Genomic DNA, 22,967 nt, shown 5'->3' on the forward strand with positions numbered 1-22,967 from the left:
TGGGCACGCGGGCTGTTAGGTACACTAATCTACAAACCCTGGACAACGCTCATTTTGCAGCAATAATGACAACATGCTAAAAACATCAAACTGTTTTTGGAAAGATGTGAACAAGGATGAGCATTTCAACTGTGAGTAGAAGACGGAAAAAGAAAAACCAAAACAGTATTTAGTTGGAGTAAGTTTCATATAAGTGGTACCCAATCCTCCACACTGTTAATCCAGCATAAACGGGAGTGCAGAAAATAGAGGTACAGCTGAGTTGACTGGGGATTGCTATAAATGAGAAAAACACAGTCTGTTGTAAATAGCACCTTTATAAGCACTTCTAAATAACAGTATTTTAAAAATACTTTACAAGCATCAAGTTATAGAGACCGATATCAAAATTTTGTTCTTTCCATTTACGGGAAATAAAAATACTATCCAACAGTAGAAACAGAATGTGCAAGTGAATCGCCCAATCTTGCATGGAAAATTCAGGCTCAGGAACTCCTGATGGGCATTTCTACACAGAGACATTTAAACACGTCTTTCAGATTCTGGCACAAACCTTAGCAACTGGCTCTCTATTGTTTCTAGTCTGCTGATGATTTACCAGTTCCATCTGAGCTTAGCTGCAGTGAAGACTTTAAGAGAGAAACTCTCGGAGTCCCCCTCCCTGTGCAGCCCTAGATACTGGGGCAATTCACTGCTCCAGAATTACTCACTTCACTTGGGCCTCAGCTTGCATGAAGATGAATTCCCATTTCCTTGCAAATGCTCTCTGAAGTCTTGCTAAGTTTTCCTGACAAAAGATGAAAATAGTTAAGAACAATTAATTCTAGTAATTACAACAATTGCTTGAGAGCATTTAGTACGTTGGGAGTTAAGTTTATTTCCCCCCCCTTTTTTTTTTTAAGCTGGAGAACTCAAGACATGGAAGTCAGTGCTGGTTTCAGGTGATTTATACCACAGGCAAAGCAAGGTCATGACACATCTTTTCAGGCTGCAGCCAAGAGGACTCTGTCAGGAGAAGTAATAGAGTGTGATGAAGACAGCCCGAGATCTCTTAGTAAAATGGTGATGGTCTTGTTCCCAAAAGATAATACTGAGAAGCTCTGCAAAGCTGACAATTTCCATTTCTGATAGCAGATGGCTGCCACCTGCATGATTCCCTCTCTTTGCTACTTCCTTTTCCTCCCCACACTGGTTCCTTTTGCTAAGGTGTAAAGCCTGAGCATCCCCTGCTCTGTTCAGCCCTGAGAGCACTGCACAGCTGCACCGCACTCAAGTCTGGGAATTGCCAGAATGATTCACAAAAGGAAATAGCTTGTTTGTCTGAACAATGAAAATAGCTCACTGAGAGACCAGATCCAGATGCAGCCTTTTTCCTGCATCTGAAGAATTCTAGTTCAGGTCTATTGCAGAGAGCATCATGATCTGAACATTTGGAGATGGGTGTAAGTCCCTCACAGACCGAGGTCAAGCTCACTGACACGGCCAGAATCTGAGGCTCAAAAAGCACCTTGTATGATTCTATGAAGTCACATCCACAACCACTTGAAGACTAGTGGTCTATGAGACCACTATCCTGACCCATTACAGCTGGTTCAACTGTTACAAATTTTCTTTGAAAATGAACAATATTAGTTCTACTGTTGTTCTTTTTACATTGATTCCATTTAAGAAAATGCTTAAGTGCATGCATTTCAGTGCTAGAAGTCTCCCTACTTTTTACTTCAAGCTCTTGTATAACACAAGACAAAGCTTGGCTCAGTTACCACCAAGTCTACTTAAGAATTTCAGTATTCTACATGGAGGAAAACAGTTAGGCAAATGATTTACAGCTGTGCCAAGCTGTGATGATTTCCTTTACTGTGAACCACTTGTAATATCTGCAAAAAGAATTTTTTTGTGGCTTTGATTTATTTTTTATTTTAAATTATGTTCATATGTGCCCTCTGGAGTAAATATGATGAAGCCAATTAAATATCACCAATTGAAACATTCTTTGAATCATGCTTATGTTTGTTCAGTTATAAATTAAAGTTAAATCCAATCATGCAAGCTCAATCATACAATGAAGAGCTCTGCTTTACCAGCAGAAATTGGGAGTTGCTTGTGAATGATGCAAGCAGAACCTCAAATGAAATGTCCCCTGTGATGCTTTATAGAGATTCTCTTTGGAAACTCCAAGGCGGAGCTGGTGCCTGCAGAGAAATGTCCTCATGCTACATCTACAAAAGTTGGTACTGAATGTACAGGACTCCTTCCCACTCCCCTAAACCTGTTTCTCTCACGTGTGCTCAATTTACATCTCCAGTGCTGGGTCTGCTTCAGCTCTCATAATGACTAGGAAAAGTCAGTGCCATTCTTACCTGATTGTCTTTAATTAAGGGAGCAAAGTATGAATGAAGAAGCGACCTCTAATCGTGCAACGCAATATTCACAAGAATGAGAACTGCCAAGATCTAATTATTTGCCATCATTGGCGCGTTGCTACTCTCAGCAGACAACTATGTGCAAAATTACTTAGCCATAACCTCATGGCATGTGTGGGAGTGTGTGCTGCAGAACCGTCTTTTGTTGTTTTATCATAGATATTTAGAGTACTTACAGTTAATTGGTAGGCTGTGACCAATTTTAATGGTTTTAATAATGAAACAAAAAGTATGCAGAAGTGAAAATTCAGTAAAATGTCGTATAAATGCATATGGATTATTATATTCCTTCCTTTATGTCTGTACTTCACAATTAGAACTCGTGGGACAAGGGTGGATTAGACAAGTGGCAATTTTTGTATGCCCTCTGCTGAAAGAACCAAATGGTGTATATGCATATCTATGTGTACAAAAGACACATAGATATATAGTAGAAGGAAATATAGTAGAAGGAGAAAATGTGTTCTAGGAAAAAAAGAATAGAAAACCCTATAATATACACAATATAGATGTGTTCAATAATAAACATGAACACACAAGTCCACTAGAGCCATTTTTGTGAAAAACACTTCACTGAAAAAATCCACATTGGACATTCAACAGTTATGCTGCTGAACCAGTAAACGAGAAGAAAGATAGAAAGCAAAGTTCAGCTCGTCAGACTGATATACACTGCTAGCATTCAAAGAAACTCATTTCAACACTGACATTCCTGCCTCCATCCTCCCCTCCCTACTGACCCAAACTCTGCACTCTCAGAAGCTGAGTTTGGTGATATTTTTTATTAATAATAATTTCATAAGAGAAAACATTCCCTGAATAAGTGTGATAGCATACTGAATACACAGTCCAAGCTTCATAACTGAAAACTTTCCTTTACAGTATGTAACTATATTGTAAGTATAGTATGTAACTACATGCCATGGGTCATCATCCATGATTTCTGCAGGTTCATATCTGCTATATAAACCAGGAAGTGTTAACTGGAAAGAGGAAACCAATGTAAACTTTTATGTGATTTGCCTCTTGGTGCTGATGCTTTGACTGGAGAGGCTGCAGAGCTGGGGACATTCCTCATTCGTGAGCCTGATGTTTTTTCCAGATCAACCTTCAACAAATTCTGACAGCTGAAAAAAGACACACAGTAAAGGCTGACCCCAAGGCATTAAATGGCAGCATTCAGCTGGCAAACAAAGCCTTCCCCTATGCCCCCACACACTAAACTTTAGCAGGAGTGTACCTACGGCTTCATAATCGGCCAGCTCCAGCCTAGCTTTGTTCTGCATGGTCCGTTTGCAAAGATAGATGGCTAAAGGGAGAAACAGAACAGAAAACAATTACAGACAGATTATTAGTACAAGATCTTGAAAAAAACACAAACCTCCACAATCTTCTCATCTGAAGGCAACATAAGCCAAGGAATGAAAGGGCTGAATACCCAGCTGACATTATGTGCTAGCAATCAGAGAGGCCTTAAACATCTGGGACATCTCATTTAAAAGTGCTGAGAGTTGATGCCTGGTCCTAACAAGATGTCTGAGAAAGACACAATTACTTCTGGTGCTGGTAAAAGATTTAGCATTAGCAACCTGTTCCCCTCAGCACTTTGGAAAAATTCCTTCAAAAGCGAGCAGCCTTGTATATCTCTGCATCTCCTTTTCTCTTAAAGAATAATTAGGAAAAAATAAATCAAGATATTGAAATGATAAAATATTTTAGAAGTACAGGCTGGATCATAGAAGTATAACTTGAGCAAGTTTTCGTTTGCTCCATCCACTTATTTTGTACATTTCAAACAACTGAGAAAAACTCTCACCGATTTCACCATACACAAACACTGCAGAAATTGGTGCGAGCTGGGATTCAGAGGGTACCTAACCAGTTCCAGGCTACCTTCTGGGATTGGCTCAGCTGGACTGTCAGCACAGCCCATTTCCACTGAAGGCTGAAACAAAATATGCACACCCGGGGTATACAGTCAGACATGAACCACATAAAAAAGACCCAATTCTCTCATTTAGTGATGAAATCTGGGAGTGAATTGCATAGATTTCCCTGCCTTTTGACTTATTTTTGTACTGCAGGGCCACGTAAAGATTAGCCAACAGTGCACCAAACTGGCATGGGGCAGAAGGCAAAGCATCCTCTATAGAAATAACATTTTTCAGAAATGTTTGGGTTTTCTTTGAAAACCATGGGATTTTGATTTGCACATAAATATGATTTTCCGGCACTTCCATGAATGTTTTTCATTGGGAACCTCATCATCTATGTAAAATAAGACAAAAAACAGTGATATTTGTGTTATTTTCCTCAATGCCATTCCTGTAATTTTAACATCCTTATAACAAGCCAACATTATGCATGATAAGCAGAGCTGATTGGGTCAAATATATTTACTTCTATACTTCTCAAAAGCAGCTTCACCTGGAAGATGAATAATAATACCAAATAAACTGAGAGTCTTGCAGTACTTCTCCACACAAGGCAGTGACCTGCCATTAGCAAGTTCATTACTGTCCTGTGAGCAGTTCTGTGCAAATAACAAAAGTATGAAGAGCTGCTGGGATTTCAGTTTTATTTGGGTCTACTGCTAATTTGGGATTAACTCCTGGGAAGACTCCATCTGCACAGACCCCTGATATGCAGAGGCTGATTATAAGCATATGTTAGAGATTTCTGGGATAGATGAAAATCTGTCACTACAGGGTTCAGAGCTAATGCAGTCGCAGCTCATCCAGCTGTGGGTCGGCTCATGTGGGGCTTGATTTGAGGTGTACTGTTCCACCCAATGCCCTTGCTGCAAAATAGCCAGACAGTGGAACCCAGTTATTGAACAAACACCATAGGCAGAAATACAACCTCCCTCTTCAGGCTGTTACTCTGATATTTACAAAAAATATATTTGGTATGGTTCAGACACATATATGGTGACTGTTTGTAAAATCCGGAAGCCATTTTGCAAACAATGAACAGCATTTTGTCCTAAGCAGTCCCCTCACTGGGATAAACACATAAGTCTGCATTAGCTTCCCTGCAGTGGAGGACTGCAAATGAACTATCACACGACAGATAGCATCGCAAGTTACTTTTCCACCCTGGCAAACGACTCTCAGAATCCGGAATGATGAATAATTATTACTTGGGAAAGAAAAAAATGATTATTCAGGGAGGAGTTATAAACTGATCTTAGATTACGAGGTATTTCAAAAGAGGCATTTCCAGAAGCTCCTGCTTTATGGGCACACACATGGATTCACTTCCTGTTTGAGTGCCACACCAGGATGCATCAATTGATTTTATCATTCAGCTGTGAAAGAAGTGTAGTTCTGGAAGAGACAGCAATATTGCACGGAGACAGCTAAAGATAACAATACTGACATATTTTCTTTATGTATTATCACTGTCTGCAGGCATTCACACATCTAATACCCCATGTTACAGTTTATTAGCTCATAAAGCACACTCAGTTTTCTCTTTATACCAGCTAGAAGCTGGTAATCTTAAATTAAAAAAAAAAAAAAGTGTGATGTCATGCACCACAGAAGCTTAGCTACGGGATGCCATCAGTTATATACTGATGTATTGATCAGCCAGACAAGTGCCCAAATGAGGTAACTTTTTATTGATCGACATATCAAATTCAGCTACAGACCAAAGCATGCTCTCCTACAAAAGCCATACTGATATTATTTAAGATTCCCACAGTGCAATACTCTGCTTGCCATAAATCCTGCTGAAACGAACAGAGCTACCGGAGAATGAAGGCAACAGTATGTGAAATCCTGGCCCTGCTGAACTTGTCAGCTGAAGGACAATTTCTTCCATCACAAACTTTCTGTACTAGCTTTCTGCAATGAAATAATTATGCTCTCACCATAATCTGTGTTTTCTGGCTCCCAGCAGTTTGAAGGCCAAAAGTATGGTGCCTAAGAAACAACATAAGCATTTTCATAATTTAAGAGATGAAAAGCAAATCAGATGCAGAAAAATTGTTAAATACAAAAAGAATTACACATCTACAGCCCAGTCTCTATTCACAGGGAAAGGAAACAATGCTACAGTTCTCAGTAAAATTGACAATGCTTTTCCAGACAGGTATCCTCTCTAACATTCCTCACTGCAGGCAGAAACATTGCAGTTCTGATTGAAGACATCTACCCTGATGGCATTTTAGACACTCCTTCCTTCTCATCTGAATACAGACTCCTTACTCTCTATCACCAGAACTTCCTCTTTCCCCAGGAATTCCCAGGCACCCAGATTTATTTACTTACTTATTTACATAGGACAATGAGAAAATCTTTGAGGCCTTTTATATACGCCACAGGCCAACTTGCTATTTTTGGAGTGGCTTCCAGTTTGATAGCCAACAAAACAATTCACTTTAAAATAAATCAGACGTAAGAGCTCAAAACTCAGCTGATTAAGGTCATTCTGAAAGCAGAAGTCCTGCTAAGCTTTCTGGTTTGGTTTTCTATCCAAGTCTGCATATTGCAGTTGCTATAATTAATTACAAGATATTACTACATCTGGTTGTATCTCAGTTTTGACATGAATGAAAAATAATGTCCTTGTGACCACACAAATTACAGAACGCTGTTTTGCATTAGTGATGCAATTCCACAAAAATGCATAGGACATTTACACACATATGAAAACTATTCCCTGCACCAATGTACAGTGAGAAAACTCAGAGGGATCAAACAGCACTTGGTTCAATACACCGCACTGATATATATCTCCTGAACTTCACAAGATGATGAGCTACTCTTAAAGAGGGGACTGATGTCAAGGTAGAAAGTGTCAAGTAATGGAAAGTGGAGTAATGGAAAAGAAAAACGATCCTATCAGCTTATTTTTGCAGAAAAGGTCTGAGGAGAATTGTTGCAGGAAATGACAACAGGCAAACAGTAAACACAATTGCAGGAAAAGATAAGGGGAGAGAAAAAAAAGTCAATAAGCAGTCAAAACAATTTGATGATGTAGTTTACACAGGCTTAAAATAAGAAATTAAATGATACTCTGCTTTTGAAACCTGGCACTGGATTATTTGAGAATTAAACTTCCTATGGTATCACAAAAACACAACTAAACAGGCAATCAGCATTGCCCCTGCTTCTGCCAAGCCTTGTACAATGAGAATAGTAGGACTCAGTAAAAAGCAAGAGAACTGTCATGAAAAATAGCCTGAGTGAGCCAGGTAATCAGAAGGTGGGCAGAGATACGCTTAGGTCTGTGATCTCCCTGTTCATTTTTTGTTGTTGTTGCTGTTGTTGTTTTCTTTCCCTGTTCCCTGTGCCATTGGTCTCGTGTGATAACAATAGCACATTAGGAGTGGGACTGTGAGCATGAGCAGCAGCAGCAGATGCAAAGATGAGAACATGCTTTTCAAATAAAAACTAAAAAAGAAAGAACAAATGGAAAGGAAAAAATGGTACGGTGAATAGAAGAGAGGTCACAGGAAAGATAAGGAAGCTGACAGAGATCAAATTAACAGAAAAATACAAATTTAACCAGCAAGATTAAACAACAGGACACTAGTTTTGAACTTACTGCTTCTTTTAAAGTTACACGATCTGTCTAAAAGGAGTTATTGCAGCACTCACACCAGTTATCTAGGAGTTTGATAGCAGCAAGTTTTGAAAAGGACACTGAACTCAAGCACCGGATGCTTTAAAAACTGAACATATCTGGAGGCACAGAGACAACAAGGGATAGAAGTGTCCCAGCTTAAATAGCTGCCAAGGTTAGGCATTCTTTGTAACAGAGCCAAAGGCTGAAGCATGCCCCCTCCTACACCAACCTGCAACCAGAAGCAGATTAGAAGTATGAACTTTCCACTGCACCGGAGCTCAAATGTCTGATTCCAAAGTTTGCTCTGGTCCACTTTGGACAGGAGAGTGGATACTCAATTTTGTGTTACCAGAGAACAGCAGAAAGGGACACACAAGCAAGGCAGAGGGCTCACCAACCTGAAAGCGATAGAACGTCCCATCATCTTTCAGGGTAAGGACATGGTCTGAGATTGGAAACACATAACCCTGTGCAGCAATAAGACTTCCCAAGTGTATTGCTTCCCCTGTTAAAGAGTAGAAAAAGAGAGAAAAAAGAGATGTGTCAGGATGATGCGCCCTGCACAACCCTCTGCTTTCAGCAGCAGGGCCATGGATGAGTCACAGCATGACCTCACATGCATAAGCCATGTTTCAATCACACTTCATCCATACACCTTTCAATGAAATCATGCAAAGCAGAAAGCAGCCTTAAAATATAGATGAAAGTCCCTAGATGCAGCCTTCACCACTACAGCAGCTAGGGAAGGACATTTTATCAGGGCATGTAGCAACAGGACTAGGGGAAATGGCTTTAAACTGGAAAAGGATAGATTTTGACTAGATATCAGGAAGAAATTCTTTACTGTGAGGGTAGTGAACAGATTGCCCAGTGAAAATGTGCATGCCTCTTCTCTGGAGGCTTTCAAGGCCAGGCTGGATGGGGCTTTGTGCAACCTGATCTAGATGGAGGTGTCCCTGTTTCTAGCAGGGGGGTTGGAACACATGATCTTAAAGATCCCTTCCAATCCAAACCATTCTATGAGTTTATGATTTGCACATAATTTCAATGGATCTCAGCTGTCAAAAGTTGCATCTACTATCTCAGACTTGCAAAATACACATTAGATTATCACATGTGCCCAGGCAGATAATAAATCCATTGTCTGCAGCTGAAATTCAGGTTTGGACTTGACTGGACTCACAAGAAGAAATGTGTGCAGAAAATTGCCCTGGGTGAGTCGATGTGGCCTCTACTCCTGTTTTTACATAGTGACAGAAGAAGCAGACTGCAAAATGAAATGTTGATTTTTTTTTTTTGTCTTTACAGGAAAGCAAAAGAAACTTCTGGGCCAGAACAAGGTGTCTGTATCATCCTTGGCCACCATGTCCTGTCAGTTGTGGCTACCCTTCTCCACACCAGGGAGTCCTGTCACTACGTTCACCCATTTAATCACATATCTACCAAATTCCTTTCTGAGTCTGGGAACAGCCTTAGAATACATCAGGCTTTCTTAGGTAGCAACGATTTCACAGACACGCTAGGACTCCTACAAAGTGCTTTCTGTGCACTGTAGTTGTAAGATATTAGATTTAATTATGCTGCTGATTCTTATCTGCTTTCCTTCTTCCCACCAAATACTTAAATCAACCTTGTTGTTCTACTCTTTACACTCTGCAGTGAAGTAGTACATACTCTTTTATGGCACACAAACAGTACAGCTGAAATGTCTGTTAATTCCCAGCCATGGTTCACTTTACCTTGATCCTCAATGCTGAGGTTCTTCATAAGCCACTGCACAATATCAGCACCTGCAAAATAAAATCAATAAATAAATGGGAAAAAAGAAGGCATTGAATACTGAGACCAAGAAGTTTTTGAGAGTCCTAGAGAAAGATAACATTGAGATGAGGTAAAAAAGAACTTATATGCATTTATTATCCATTTTCCTTTTTATCTCTCCCGAGGTTTCAAATTGTTTTTGCTTTCTGTGCTGCACTATAATTATATACTCATTGGTAGGTACTAACCCCAAGTGCCAGAGGAGACTTCCTACACTCTAAGTCAACTGCTACTCTAATGGTTTCATGTAACTTCTTCTCTCCTGGTTGCGTTTCTCTCACTTCAGCATATAGAAAATACCCTTGATGTGGTCCCCACCACATCCTTATCTCCAAATTGGAGGGGTGTGAATTTGAAGGGAGGATGGCCCCTTAGATAAGAAATTGGTTGAAAGGGTGCAGACAGAGGGTGGTCATCAATGGCTCTATGTCCAGGTGGAGGCTGGTAAAGAGCGGCATCCCCCATGGGTCTGTCTTGGGACTGGTGCTCTTTAACATCTTTATCAATTACATTGACGAAGCAATTGAGTGCACCCTCAGCAAGTTTGCTGATGACACCAAGCTGAATGGTGCGGTTGACACGGTGGAAGGAAGGGATGCCATTCAGAGGGACCTCAACAGACTTGAAAGGTGGGCCCAGGTGAACCTAATGAGGTTCAACATGGCAAAGTGCAAGGTTTTGCACTTTGGCCAGAGGAATCCCAGGCATTTATACAGACTGTCCTTGAGAGGGCAGTCTTTGAGAGTAGCCCTGCAGAGAAGAACCTGGGGGTCCTGATGGGTGAAAAACTTAATATGAGCCAGCAGTGTGCCCTTGTGGCTCAGAAAGTGAATGGTACCCTGGGTTCCATCAGAAGAAGGGTGGGCAGCAGGGACAGGGAGGAGATTGTCTCTCTCTACTCTGCCCTTGTGAGGCCCCATCTGGAGTACTGTGTCCAGGTCTGGAGCCTACAGTACAAGAAAAACAGAGAGCTGTTGGAGAGGGTCCAGAGAAGAGCCACAGAGATGAGAGGGCTAGAGCACCTTCACTACAAAGACAGGCTGAGGGAGCTGGGCTTGTTCAGCCTGGAGAAAAGAAGGCTGCAGGGTGACCTCATTGCAGCCTTTCAGTACCTAAAGGGAGCCTACAAACAGGAGGGGAATCAACTCTTTGAAGGGGTAGATAACTGCAGGACAAGGGGAAATGGTTTTAAGTTCAGGGAGGGAAGATCTAGATTGAATGTCGGGGGGAAGTTCTTTACTATGAGAGTGGTGAGGTACTGGAACAGGCTGCCCACTGGATGAGGCTGTGGATGCCCCATCCCTGGAGATTTTCAAGGCCAGGTTGGATGGGGCCCTGGGCAACTTGGCCTAGTATTAAAAGTAGAGGTTGGTGGCCCTGTATGTGGCAGGGAAATTCATGATCCTTGAAGTTTCCTTCCAATCCAGGCCATTCTGTGATTCTGTGATATAACGAGTTTTGTTTCTGAAAGTACTATCCAGCAAGGAGATGAAGGATCATTTATTGGCACCTGGTATCTTTAATGTCAGGACAATCATACAGAAACGTGGAACTGAGTTATCAGCTAAACAAAGAGAGCTAAAAGTTTAGTTTGTGTCAAAGACAAGCAGCAGCTTGTCTTTGTGCCTAGTGATCCCTTCTTCGACCCCTGGCACTCACGAACTCAGTTGATCCACAGACAGTCACTCAACAGAACCCCAGTAAAACACATTTTGACTAATTTACAGCCTTACAAATTTCAGAGTCCTAGCTGAATACTGCTTTAGCTCATTTCTGCACACCCTGCATAAACTAAGTGTGCATATACAATAAATAGGAAAGAAACTGGCAATCTTTTCACTAAAATTACTGTACATGATTGAACATTAGAATGCATTGACTCTCACCCATAAAATGTGACACTTTATTCTCTAGTGCAATAAGTCACATTTTTAGTGAGCTCTGATTTGCCCACGGACAACATACTGTGCATTCAATACGCAGAAGGTTTGCTTGGGATTTTACTGGCAGACACAGTGCTAGCTGAAAAATACATAGGAAAATGTTTGGAGTTCATAACTGTTGTTTTGACATACTTGTTAATAAAACTTTCAACTTTATAAACATGGATGCTGCCTTCTGCAAAACAAAAATAGCCTAAAGGTACAACAAACACTTGGGGTTAGAAAATCATTTCAAGAAGACTGAAATCGAAGCCTTCTGTATCGTTGGAAACAAAACATCACAATTTGCTGTCTTGGCTCAATGTAAACCAGAATCATTCTTGGTTTGTGTTGTGGTGTTTTCTTTTTTTGTTTTGTTTTTTATTTTTATTTATTTATTTATTTTTATTCATATCCCAAACTAAAAAGTCCACTGGTTTCCCCGATTTTGGTCTCAGACTACAGGTCTGCAGTACTCTCTTAGTCATTTCATTCCCAAATGATGCGACAGCTCATATCTGAACATCTTTTAGAGTAGTTAATTCATTGTCTTGCTGAAGGGAGGTGAATTCCAATCAATCCCTTTCCAAATATACAGGATACTTAACATAAGATTAACTCTCCATAGAATGATCATATTCTACTTGAATTTATTCAATTTTAATCAAACTGCAATCAAACATTCAAGCAACGCTGAAAGCTGCTGCAATCTTTCTTGTCGCTGTTAAGATTAACAAATAAAGGTTTGACTCAGTCAGAACTACTGTGATCAGTCACTCCAGAATATAAGCAACATTAGAGATCAAGGATTTTAATTTGTCTCTTAAAAACATGAAGTCATTCCTGAATGTTGCCAAGAGCCTGGAAGATTTTATAGCTGTTCTCCAGTTGTCCTGAGGCAGACAGATTATCTTTCTGCTGAGTTTGCTGAACCATTATTTATCACCTGCCAAGACTGATTACTCACCCTCGGGACAATGACAAGTCTTTCCTTCCTCTGTTAATTACTGTCATCATTAATAGCCATGTCACTAATTAATATTCAATCATAATGAAAACTTCACTGCCATCTCCTACAACACCTTCAACTTTTAGGGTTAATCTCACATTGGCTTTGCTTTTCCTTGTGTCTGGTTCTATCCCTGCAACGTAGTTTTGCCTATCTATAAACTCTTTATGTCCTTTCTCAAATAAGAAGTTAAATCTATACTTTCAAGGTGGTGGAGATACGACTGAATCCCTTGCAAGATCCTCCACTTTCAGATCAAAACACAGATGCTTTATCTGTAAATTTTCATGAAAATTTCTTCTTAACCTTCCTGTAGATTAGGCCTGACTGAGTCTCCACATAATTCACCTTCCCAAAAAGATCTTCTTTGGCTAATTTTCACATTCCACATTTCATGCGTGCTTCCAGAGGACCTAAGAGAAACCCTCAACCATGACACATTTCCACTAAACACTAACAGCACATTTAAGATCTTCTGAAAACAGATGGTTTTCACAATATAAAGTATTGCTGGATCTAGGTAGAGGAATGGTTTGCACATCCTCTATGCTGTTTGCAAGGTATTCCATATTTTCTCCAAACCTGTATGCTTAATTCAAGGGTAATCAACAGTCTGAGAACATCTATTTCCTACCCACCTGTTAGGAAATTTATTCCCATTGCTTTAGGCTTTTCTTTGAAGCTGAGGTAGATGAAGTTGCTTAACACCAAAAGAATAGTTATCACCTTATGCTCAAACAGATTCACAATGACCATTTTTTCCACCTACCTGGTTTTGAGACAGAGTAGCAGTTTTATATTTCCTGCTATTTTCTCCTTTTCTGTTCAGCCTCAGTGATCCCATAATAGTAGCTAGTGTTCTCAGAAGGCCATCGCCTGTCAACATGACAAACGACTGGCCAGCCATAGAAAAATAAATTAAAAAAAACTTCACATGGTGTGAGGCCATTGGCAAGATGCAGTTAATGAGGTGAGTCACCACCGCTGTAATCGATACCTTTCCTACTCAACCTAAATTGTTCTAGCTTTTCCAGAAAATCCAGGGCTTACACAGAAAATGTAGACCCACTCATAATCAGATTTGCCCATCTTCTACTATGTGAAATAGCAGAAGAACCCAGAATGATGAACCCTCCTCCAGCAGCTTTTAAAGATTTTTTTGCTTGGAGTGGAGGCTGCTCCTCTGGGTAAAGAACTGTTATGGAATAATTTGTCATATATACACACCTACAGTAACAGACATTTGATTTCTTGGTTATTTCCTCACTACTTTTTCCAAAGCTAGTGGAACCCTAATGCTCTCTGAATATATTTTGATGGTTGTTTTTTTTTTTAATTATTTTTTTTTTTAAAGAACATGAAAAAATGTGAAACGTGCAGATTCTCCCTATATAATATCTACACTCTCTATGACACACTAAATGAGCAAACAAACTGCATGCCTCTGGTTTGTCATCTACAAACTCAAGGTTTGGACAGTATTTCCATGCAAGGCTAAAAAAGTGTTCTTTCTGTCACTTCCTTTTTGAAAATAGATGAGCCCATTGTAACACCAATTTTTCCAAATGATTTGCTCCTGAACACAGATCAATCCTAAAATATTCCTAGCAAAAAAGTAAGACTGAAAAAGTTCACAAGCAGTCAAGTAGGCATAGAAGAATACCTGCCCAAGTACAAGAGCAGTCCCTCAAGTCCCTGCTTTCTATTCTACCAGTTGTGGCAATCACACCAACAAATAGTGTGCTAATTTTTTAAGTTTTTTCTCCCTCCATCAGCACAAAGTCCTTGTAAGTCTACAAACAAAAAGCTAATTAATTATCCACACTTTCATCAATGAGTTTGCAAAAATAAACGAAGGAGCATCACCCACGGTAAAGGACAAAACAGTTTCATATGAAATTTCTCAAGGTCTTTAGCACTCCTTGCTGCTAGTTTTATCACGCAGAGCCCGCGATCACTGCCACAGTATCTTTATCTTTTACAATATTGGAATTTTAAAAAAATAATAATAAAAAAAAGAAATATCTGGTTCTTTTTGTAATGTTGTGTTAAAAATACTGGGGAAACACTTTATAGAAGCTGCCCATGATACACACACAACTATGTACTGATGTAAAAAAGCAACACTCAGCAGCTGACTCAGAAAATGTGGTAATAGCAGCTCTCCTCCATCAGCATGTGGTAATTGCACCACTCAGTGTCAGCAAGGAGCATCATCAAAGCTACAACAGCTTTGAGCTCCTACCAATAGCAATTTCCCTTTACACCATACTCACTTTAAATCTTGTTCGTGAATTATTAACAGCCGTTAGCAGCAGGACTGTTACCTGCTTTTGACCGGAGCAGTTAAATTTTTTAAGGGCCCTTTATTTTTGTTCATCTCAGCTTTTGTGTGCCAGAACTTACAATTAATTTTTCTTGTAATAAAAAACTGAAAAATGTAATACTTGTGTGAAGCAAGAGCGCTGCTTGCTGCACAATGGCAAAGCAGCACACAAAAATAAGTTGCACAGGCTGATTAAACAGCAACAAGGACAGAAGATGCGTAAATTTAAAGGGTTCAGAATCTGCAGATCCTCTGAGTTTTCCTGACAAGTGTGGATCACTTATCATAGTGGTCAGGCTGATATGCTATTCCAACCAGCTCCTCATCTCTTCTCTGCCCCTTTACTGTTCTCTACAGAAAGCTTTGCTCCATGCTTGTCTACTTACAACAATTATCAGTATTTCAGAAAGGAATCCCAGAATAGCATTCCAACCAACATAGGTTTTTGTATGTTGTTTTTGAACTTTAGAAGCATGCCATACCTCTATTGCATGAGTGGCCATGGATGAACAAACAAAATGCTGTAAATCTGACCACAGACTTACCAAAATTGTATGATAATGATCAGCTCTGATGCTTGACTCTTGCTTGTCCCTGTCACAAGGTCCTGAAGCAAAAATTAACAGCGAGCCTACTAATACCTTCTTTCACAAAAGGGAGCAGCAATTCAGGCTCTCGGCCGCAACACATGGGCTTGGCACTTAAGGACAAGAGGCAGAGAAAACCTTCCAGGGGAAAGCAATGCCACAAGCTCACCCTGCTGGACTGTGAGTTGGAAGGACTCTTCCTTCCCCCCGTGAGTCAGATTAGCAAAGTACACATACTGTTGTCACTCGGACTTGCATGGGCTAACCCACCTGAGAATGCGGGCCAGTCAGGTCTCAGGGGTATCAGGGCCAGGCTGCTCCTGTCACAGCACTGCCCACCTGCAAAATGGGCCAGCTTTACCAGATATGAATGTGAACAGCACAAGTTATACCAGGCTTTGAGCTTTTGAGCTTTCAGCATCCTTCCACCAACAGAGGGACACAGCCAGCTGAGAGCAGCGGATTCAAAACAAGCACGCTCTAGCTGCATTAATAAGGCCCTGCTTCTGAGCCTCGTAATGGACACACACATTAATCCTGGTGGAAGATGTCTGCCAGCATGGCTTAACCCACGTCTTCAAATGGAAAAAGTGCAGCACCAGCAAAATGACTCCTTCCAGATGACCTGCACTGACATGAAGCGCTCGGCCACATGCCAACACCAGCCTCATTTTTACCCTGTGTTGGAGCTGCAGCGCTGCAGCAGGGTGGGTCCAGGCCTCACACCTGGCAGCTCCAGCTCCTCACACTCGCTGGCACCCCGTTACCCCACGCAGTGCTTGAACCTCAGGAATGACTCTTTGCTGTGCCCAGCACTCCTGACCCTGACTCGCTCACTGAGACGTGCACCCAGTCCTCCTGTAATAGCCACAGAGATGGGTATGATGCCTTGAGAGCCATTATAAAGGCACACGAGAGGCAGAAAAACAGCATTCCTGGTCTCCCAGCAGAAATAGCAACGCACGTAATAGTACCAGAAGATACCTCATTTTACAAATCGCTAAGAACTGTAGCTGCAACTTTACACCTGCACTTCATCACACGTTTACAGCTGCTTTTCAGGCTGCTCTGCCTTTACATTCCTGGAGCTACTGAAGGTGCCTGGCTTTGTGCCACACAGCAGTGCTCAGACACTGCTTCTCGCGCTGTCAAAACAACTCAGCAACAGAACAGCCAGGGAAGCAACTCCAAGTGGTGCTGGAACCAGGGCTTTTGAAGGTTCCCGTGTCAGATCTTGTTGGGGCTGCAATGTTTTTACTGTGACACAATTCACGTGCACAGTCTTTAAATCAAAGGCAATCCCTCCATCATTTCAATCATACGTTAGCATTTTTAATAGCAAATTTTCCCCTGATGGAAAGGGGAAGATCAGTAAAGCGTAGAGCTGGCTGGTGTATTTGAGCATGGAATTATCAGGTTTCTCCACACTGTATCTTCACTCCCGAAGTTTCAAACATTGTCAGATGAGGATCCTCCTTGCCCACACCAGTGCTGTAACAGTTTCCCTACAGAGGTGCAAATGCCACTGACTCACGCAAGGCAGTACAGTGCACATCAAGCTACAGCATGTTAACAGTTCTGTTACTATGTTTACCTGCTAGGAAATCTGACCTTGTTGCCCTTACATGAGATGCTCCCATGAATTTTGGCAGGGATCCTGTTGGCAGAACTCAATGTTTCAGGCCATGACAAATATGTATTTCACAAAATCACACTCTTCTGTGTTAACTATGGCAACGTTACTGTCTCTCTTACAGGCAAGGCCAATTAGCAGCATCAAATTTTCTAAGAAACCAGCTTTGTTCTGACACATTGCTACTCCTTTCCATGCCATTCTCCAGGACAAGCTGTGACAACATGCGGTGCTGTAGTAACAGCTTCATTCCCCGAAATTACCCAACATCAGTGGCTCTTTTTCCCTTCAGGAGTTCAGTGTCCTGACACCGAACCAACGAGCTCTGTGCACCCACCCTTTGCCTGCCAGGCCTTTCAGTCACACAAAGCAGAGTGTGCCAGACAGCAGCTGTCCTCACAGCCCCTCTGCACTGGTGCTGCAGTTAGCTGGGACAGTTCTCCAGCAGGATTAAGGCTGCACGTAGCTTTTGGACAATGGTAACTCCATATAAATTACGACCAATAGCAACTGCTGGCTGTTTCTTTAGGGCCATGCTAAATGAAGAGGTTGTAATTTAGCATGGCTCCTGAAGCCTTGTGCTAAAGGTGTTTGCATTGGCACAGAACACCCGGCAGCTGGGACTGGCACCAGCTCCTTCCTGCATCTCAGATACAGGCATTTATCAGGGTAAATTTTAAATTTGTTTAAAACATATCAGCAAGCACCTGTCAGAACTCATACATAATTAACTTCCAAGTTCAAAATATGTAAACCATTTGTTCTTTCCTGTGCTTGATGGATTTCATAGGAGTGCACATAGCAACAGAAGCAGTAAAATCAACATCCAGATTCTCTTAAACGCCTTCATACCACAACTGCCTTATCTGTTTGGTAAGTCCTCCAAGCTTACTCGATCAAATAACTGAAAATAAGCAGCATTTTTAAAAGCTGAAAGCTGTGTTAAACTACTATCATTTTGTTTAAACAACTGAAGCCAGTATCAAAGCTTTGTGTAGCTCAGAACAATATCTGTCCATATGATTTTCAAAAGGCATTTTCATTTCCATTCTAAGAATGAATCTACCTTGTAAGATATTTAACTATATTTCCTTTTTCTTTCCCTCTAAGAAGCTAAAGATCAGCATTTTATTTAACTTCTTTGCAGGTAAGTATGGCTTTGGACGTGGTATAGCTGCTTGGTTGCTTTGAGGCTCATGTCTTTCTGGAAGCTCTTAGCTGCATGGCACAAAACATCCATACGACACTGTAAGCCATCTTTTAGCAGCTTTAATCTCCAAATAGGTAAAACGTGAACTCGTTTCTATGTAAAGCAAAAAATAGAAAAGTACATACAAAATAAAACCAGCAATGCCGTGTTCTGTGATAAGTTGGGAAGTACTTTACTCATCAGAAGTTTTGAGAGAAGCTTCAAAGATCCTCAGATAAGATTTTCACGAGAGATTGGAGAAACTAGAACTATGTAGATACTTTAACAACCAAGAAATACTGTAAATACGAGCTCAAAAAAAAAAAAAAAAAAAAAATCAAACACGCTTCACCTGTGCTCACTGCTGTTCCTGCTGCCAGGAGGACGGAGCCCCGTGTTCAGGCTTCAATGCCGCCAGTGTGCCACCAGGGGGCGCTGTGCGCATACAGACGGAGCGGCTCCTCTGCCTGAACGTCGCTTCCAGGGTAAGGGGTTGGCAGCGAGGCCGTAGTGACAGCTGCCTTTCAGCGGGCCGTGCCGGGAAGGAAGCGCTGGGTTTGCAGACGTGAACACATCTGCTGGAAACCTATTCTAAAAGGTGATGGAACTGATGGAACACGGGTAGTATGGCAAGCCGAGTCAAACGAAAATAAGCTCCTCGCGGACGCGGAACGGAGCAACGTGCGCTGCCGGCAGGGGGCGGCGCTGCCCGCGGAGCCGCGGCTCATGGCCACAGTTTGGGACCGCACAGCGGTCGCCGCGCTCCGAGGGGTTCTCGGATCTCCGCCCAGGGCTGGAGCCGCTGACCCGAACGTCATCCCACAGCGGCCTGCCGGGCGCCGCGGGCAGGAGGAGAAACGTGTAACAGATCAGATGGCACCTGCACCGAAAGCACTGCGCTTGCTTCTAGGATGGAATTGATTTTGAAGATAATGAAAGCCAACAGGGAGAGGGGCAGAAAGAGCAGGCACCATCCTCTCCCTGTCTGGGTCAGACAGGGGCAAAAGGGGACAAGGTCTCTGCTGAAGTCACTTGCAGGGTCACAGAGAAGCAAGAGGAAAGGTCCCAATGAGTCACCCGTCAGAACTGCAACCTGACAGCAAAATACAACAGGTTGCAGGTGAAAATAAGCATGGAAAGGCAGAGCGAGGAAAGGCTTTGCTTGTCTTGTGTTTACTTTTCACTGTCACCCCAAGAGCACCCATTTGTGAGGAAAGCAGTCCGCTGCACGATGCTCCTGCTGCTGCGGGATGAGTCACCGCCATCGCACCAACAGCCCAGGCAAGGCGGCAGCAGAGCAGGCAGTGCTGCCATCACTGTGTTTATTCACTTCTGCTGCACCAGGAACAGCTACAGCATGGTGCTTGTCACCTCCCCACTGCTGCCAGGCCATGGGCCTGTCCCTGGAGTGAGGGTAGGTACGTGCAGAAATATCTGTTAGTCTCAAGGGCCTTTTCCAAATGTACTTACTCACTTCTATTTTATCGGGGAATAAAGGAAAATCTGCATTTTCGAGATCCACAGAAGCAAAATCAGATAGATACCTATATGCAAGAGAAGGAATTGGGACTGAAGTTACAGAAATCTGTGGCTTTGTCTTGTTATTCCCACACAGTCTCTCCTCAGGGGCACAGATCAGAGAGTACCTGGCTAGAGCAAGCATGGAGGTGATGCATGGAAGGTGTGGGACCAGAAATCGTGCTGTGCAAAAGCACAGTAACTCAGTAACAGTTAATCGTGAGATCTGATTAAGCACAGTAATACAGAATGCATGCCTTAAAGTTGTAAATACTATATATATCTCAATATCAAATGTGTTTCTGAAGGTCACATAAAAATTATGTCTGATCAACTTTGATAGAGTGAAGGCCTCTCAAGCAGCCTTATATTTTCTATGAAAAAGTACTTTCCCCTTGCTGTAGTCAGCATTTGGGACTTTGTACCAAATGCACTGCAAGCAACACTGTCATGAGCTGCAGAAGCCAGTCCTGGCTGGTCAGCATTTATAGCTGCCATATCTCACAAGTCTAGCAGATTGTGTGCAACATAATGATTTATTCTGAAATAAACTTTTTATTCTGTTTGTGCTCGGATTAGCAGTAGCTTACGCTGCACATGCACGGGTGAGTGCAGATAACAGTGGAAAGCACAGAGCTGAAGTCCCTTACTTAGGAAACGTATAATTCCCAGTCACACCCCTCCACCGTTGACATTTCTTCCTCCCTTGCAGTCAGAAGAGTAAAAAAGTGAAAGGAGTGAGAGGACATGCATGGAAAAACCAGTCATGAGGAATAACAGCTTAGGTGTTGAAAAAGTAAGTATACAAAAACTGAGTTACTTTTGCCAAACCCAAATGGTCCCAATACTACTGTGAATGTGAACATACCTTCCAGTGAAGCCTAGCAGAATCCTGTGCATGTATCAGAATGGAGAGAGTGGCCTCAGTTTTAAGAACACATGAACTTAATTTTCTCTGCCTTCAGGATCAGCAACTTATGCAAAACTACCTTGAGGGATTCTGTGCCAACGTGTGAACCACTCATTATTCATCTGTCATTAGGGACAGTAATTCAACAAACCTGCTTGCTGAATGACAGTGCTGCATCTTCTGAATCACGCATCACATGGTTTTCTTGTGTAACAATTACTTTTCCACAATAAGCTCCAAAGCTGGCAATACCTTCATTCCATTCTCAGCCACTACACTGAATGAGATTCCACAAGAGTTCTTTTCCTCTGTTTTACACAGGAACTTCATTAAAGTGGTGCCCCAAGCAGAAAGGATAAGCTAGCACCCTATTCCCCCAAACTACTTAAGGTATGTCTTCAAAGTTTTCTCAAAGCAAAGCCCTGAAAATGTAAGTCAGAAATATAAAAGATGTCAAAGTCCTTCTCTGCTACTCATTGTATCTGGACATTTTTCACCTAGTGCACTGGAGCTTGGCATCAGGCACATTTAAGCTTAAGTTTTGGAACGCAGCCATGCTTGACTTTGGAAAGACCATATGTGATAGTTGTGTGGGTCAGTTATGCTGAAAAAAATGATGGAAGAAGTGATCGAAACAGGAGTTGATTGTTGCTTCTGAATGCCGTAAGAGTTGCCTACCCATTCAAATTTGAAAACACAGAGAGGCACGTCACATACGTAGATAAGACAAACAGAAATTAGGATAAACTGCAATACAGCACAACAAGCTATTGACCCAAACATCTCACACACCAGTAACACTTCCCTTCAACATACTTTTCCATTATCAAATATGGCAAAGCCACAACCAGCATCTCAAGCTTTCCTCTCCTGTATCCCATAAAAACCTTTCTTCAAATTACACCTACAAAACTACAGGATGTGCACCCAGCCAAATGACTGTGTTTCTACCAGAGATGCTTTTGATACTGTTATTTTAATTCTCTTTATTATCTTACTACACAGAAGTAGAAATAGGTCAAAGCGTAAGAAGGAAAGGTCATACCTTCATAATAGAGTTACTCTTTTTTTTTTTTTTCCTTTTCTTTTTTGGAGTCTTTAACGTAGCAAAACTTGGCATCAGAAGCCTATTACACAGAGGAAGTCCACTTTCTGAAGATACACGGGAGTGGAAATGTAATGAACTTATTCCCTTGGCTCTTGTACAGGTGGAAGCCGCAGTAGGTTCCCACTTCCATTTGCTAATGCTATATCTCACACTTCTGGGGCTTACAAAATGGGGTTAGGAAGTTGGCAGTCTCCAGTCTGTTGGCATGATCCTGTTACCTACTCCGTAGCACCAGAGTTGCCTAGTTAGCCCAGTGAATGCTTTGACCCATCACCACATCAGGCTATCCAGGTATTACAGAAAAAACCCAAACCAATTATCTGTAAACAGAGACCAGTCTGACCACTAATGAATTTCTCCCTGAGAAGAACAAGAACTCCATATAAAATCACAGCACATTCTAGCAAAAGCAGTAATTAATGGGGCTTAATTACTTCATTAATAATAAAATGATGCTAAAAAGTTGATTTACAGTGACAATAAATAGATGTATTTTTAATTACCTTATTTTCATCCTTTCTGCAAAAAGGATTATCAGTGGCTATCAGGAATGAATATAAATTTATTATATTCATTTACATAAACATCCAAGCCCAACATGCTTATAATGTGTAATCCAAACTCAGCTGGCTTACTTTTCTTTTTTCCCCCATTGAGATCTCTTCAATTTTATCATCGGTTTATTAAATGCACATTTTTGCCTTAAATCTACTTTGGAGTAATTGTATGCATTATGCTAGTTTAGATTGCTCTCTTTTATGAAATTAAATCATTGGGTGACTGTATGCTGGCTGTAATTGCCATTCTAAAGTAATAATTCTGAAATCAAAACAACACACCTCCTTGCTTACTTCTCCTTTTCTTCTCCAAAGCTGTTTGCATCCCTTTGCCTCCACAAACACAAAAGACAGGGGCACATCCCTCTGATTACTGCTGGGCCATAT

The 22,967-nt window shown here is 41.5% G+C and overlaps 1 protein-coding gene across 7 annotated transcripts in view; it reads right to left on the reverse strand.

Moving 5' to 3' along the window:
- Positions 1–22,967, reverse strand: part of RGS6 (regulator of G protein signaling 6) — a 232,494-nt gene that overhangs the window by 51,162 nt on the left and 158,365 nt on the right. For all 7 annotated transcript variants that reach the window (XR_007377783.1, XM_048949076.1, XM_048949078.1 and 4 more), the window contains exons 4-8: positions 9,740–9,790; positions 8,399–8,505; positions 6,301–6,352; positions 3,668–3,732; positions 711–787 (exon numbers count right to left, since the gene is read on the reverse strand). Coding sequence is in view for 6 of the 7 variants with exons in the window: in XM_048949076.1 (XP_048805033.1) it covers positions 711–787; positions 3,668–3,732; positions 6,301–6,352; positions 8,399–8,505; positions 9,740–9,790 (352 nt within the window). In the remaining variant the exon portion in view is untranslated. The remainder of the gene's footprint in view (positions 1–710; positions 788–3,667; positions 3,733–6,300; positions 6,353–8,398; positions 8,506–9,739; positions 9,791–22,967) is intronic.

Source organism: Lagopus muta, chromosome 6 (genome assembly GCF_023343835.1).
Source record: "Lagopus muta isolate bLagMut1 chromosome 6, bLagMut1 primary, whole genome shotgun sequence".
Classification (NCBI taxonomy): Eukaryota; Metazoa; Chordata; class Aves; order Galliformes; family Phasianidae; genus Lagopus; species Lagopus muta.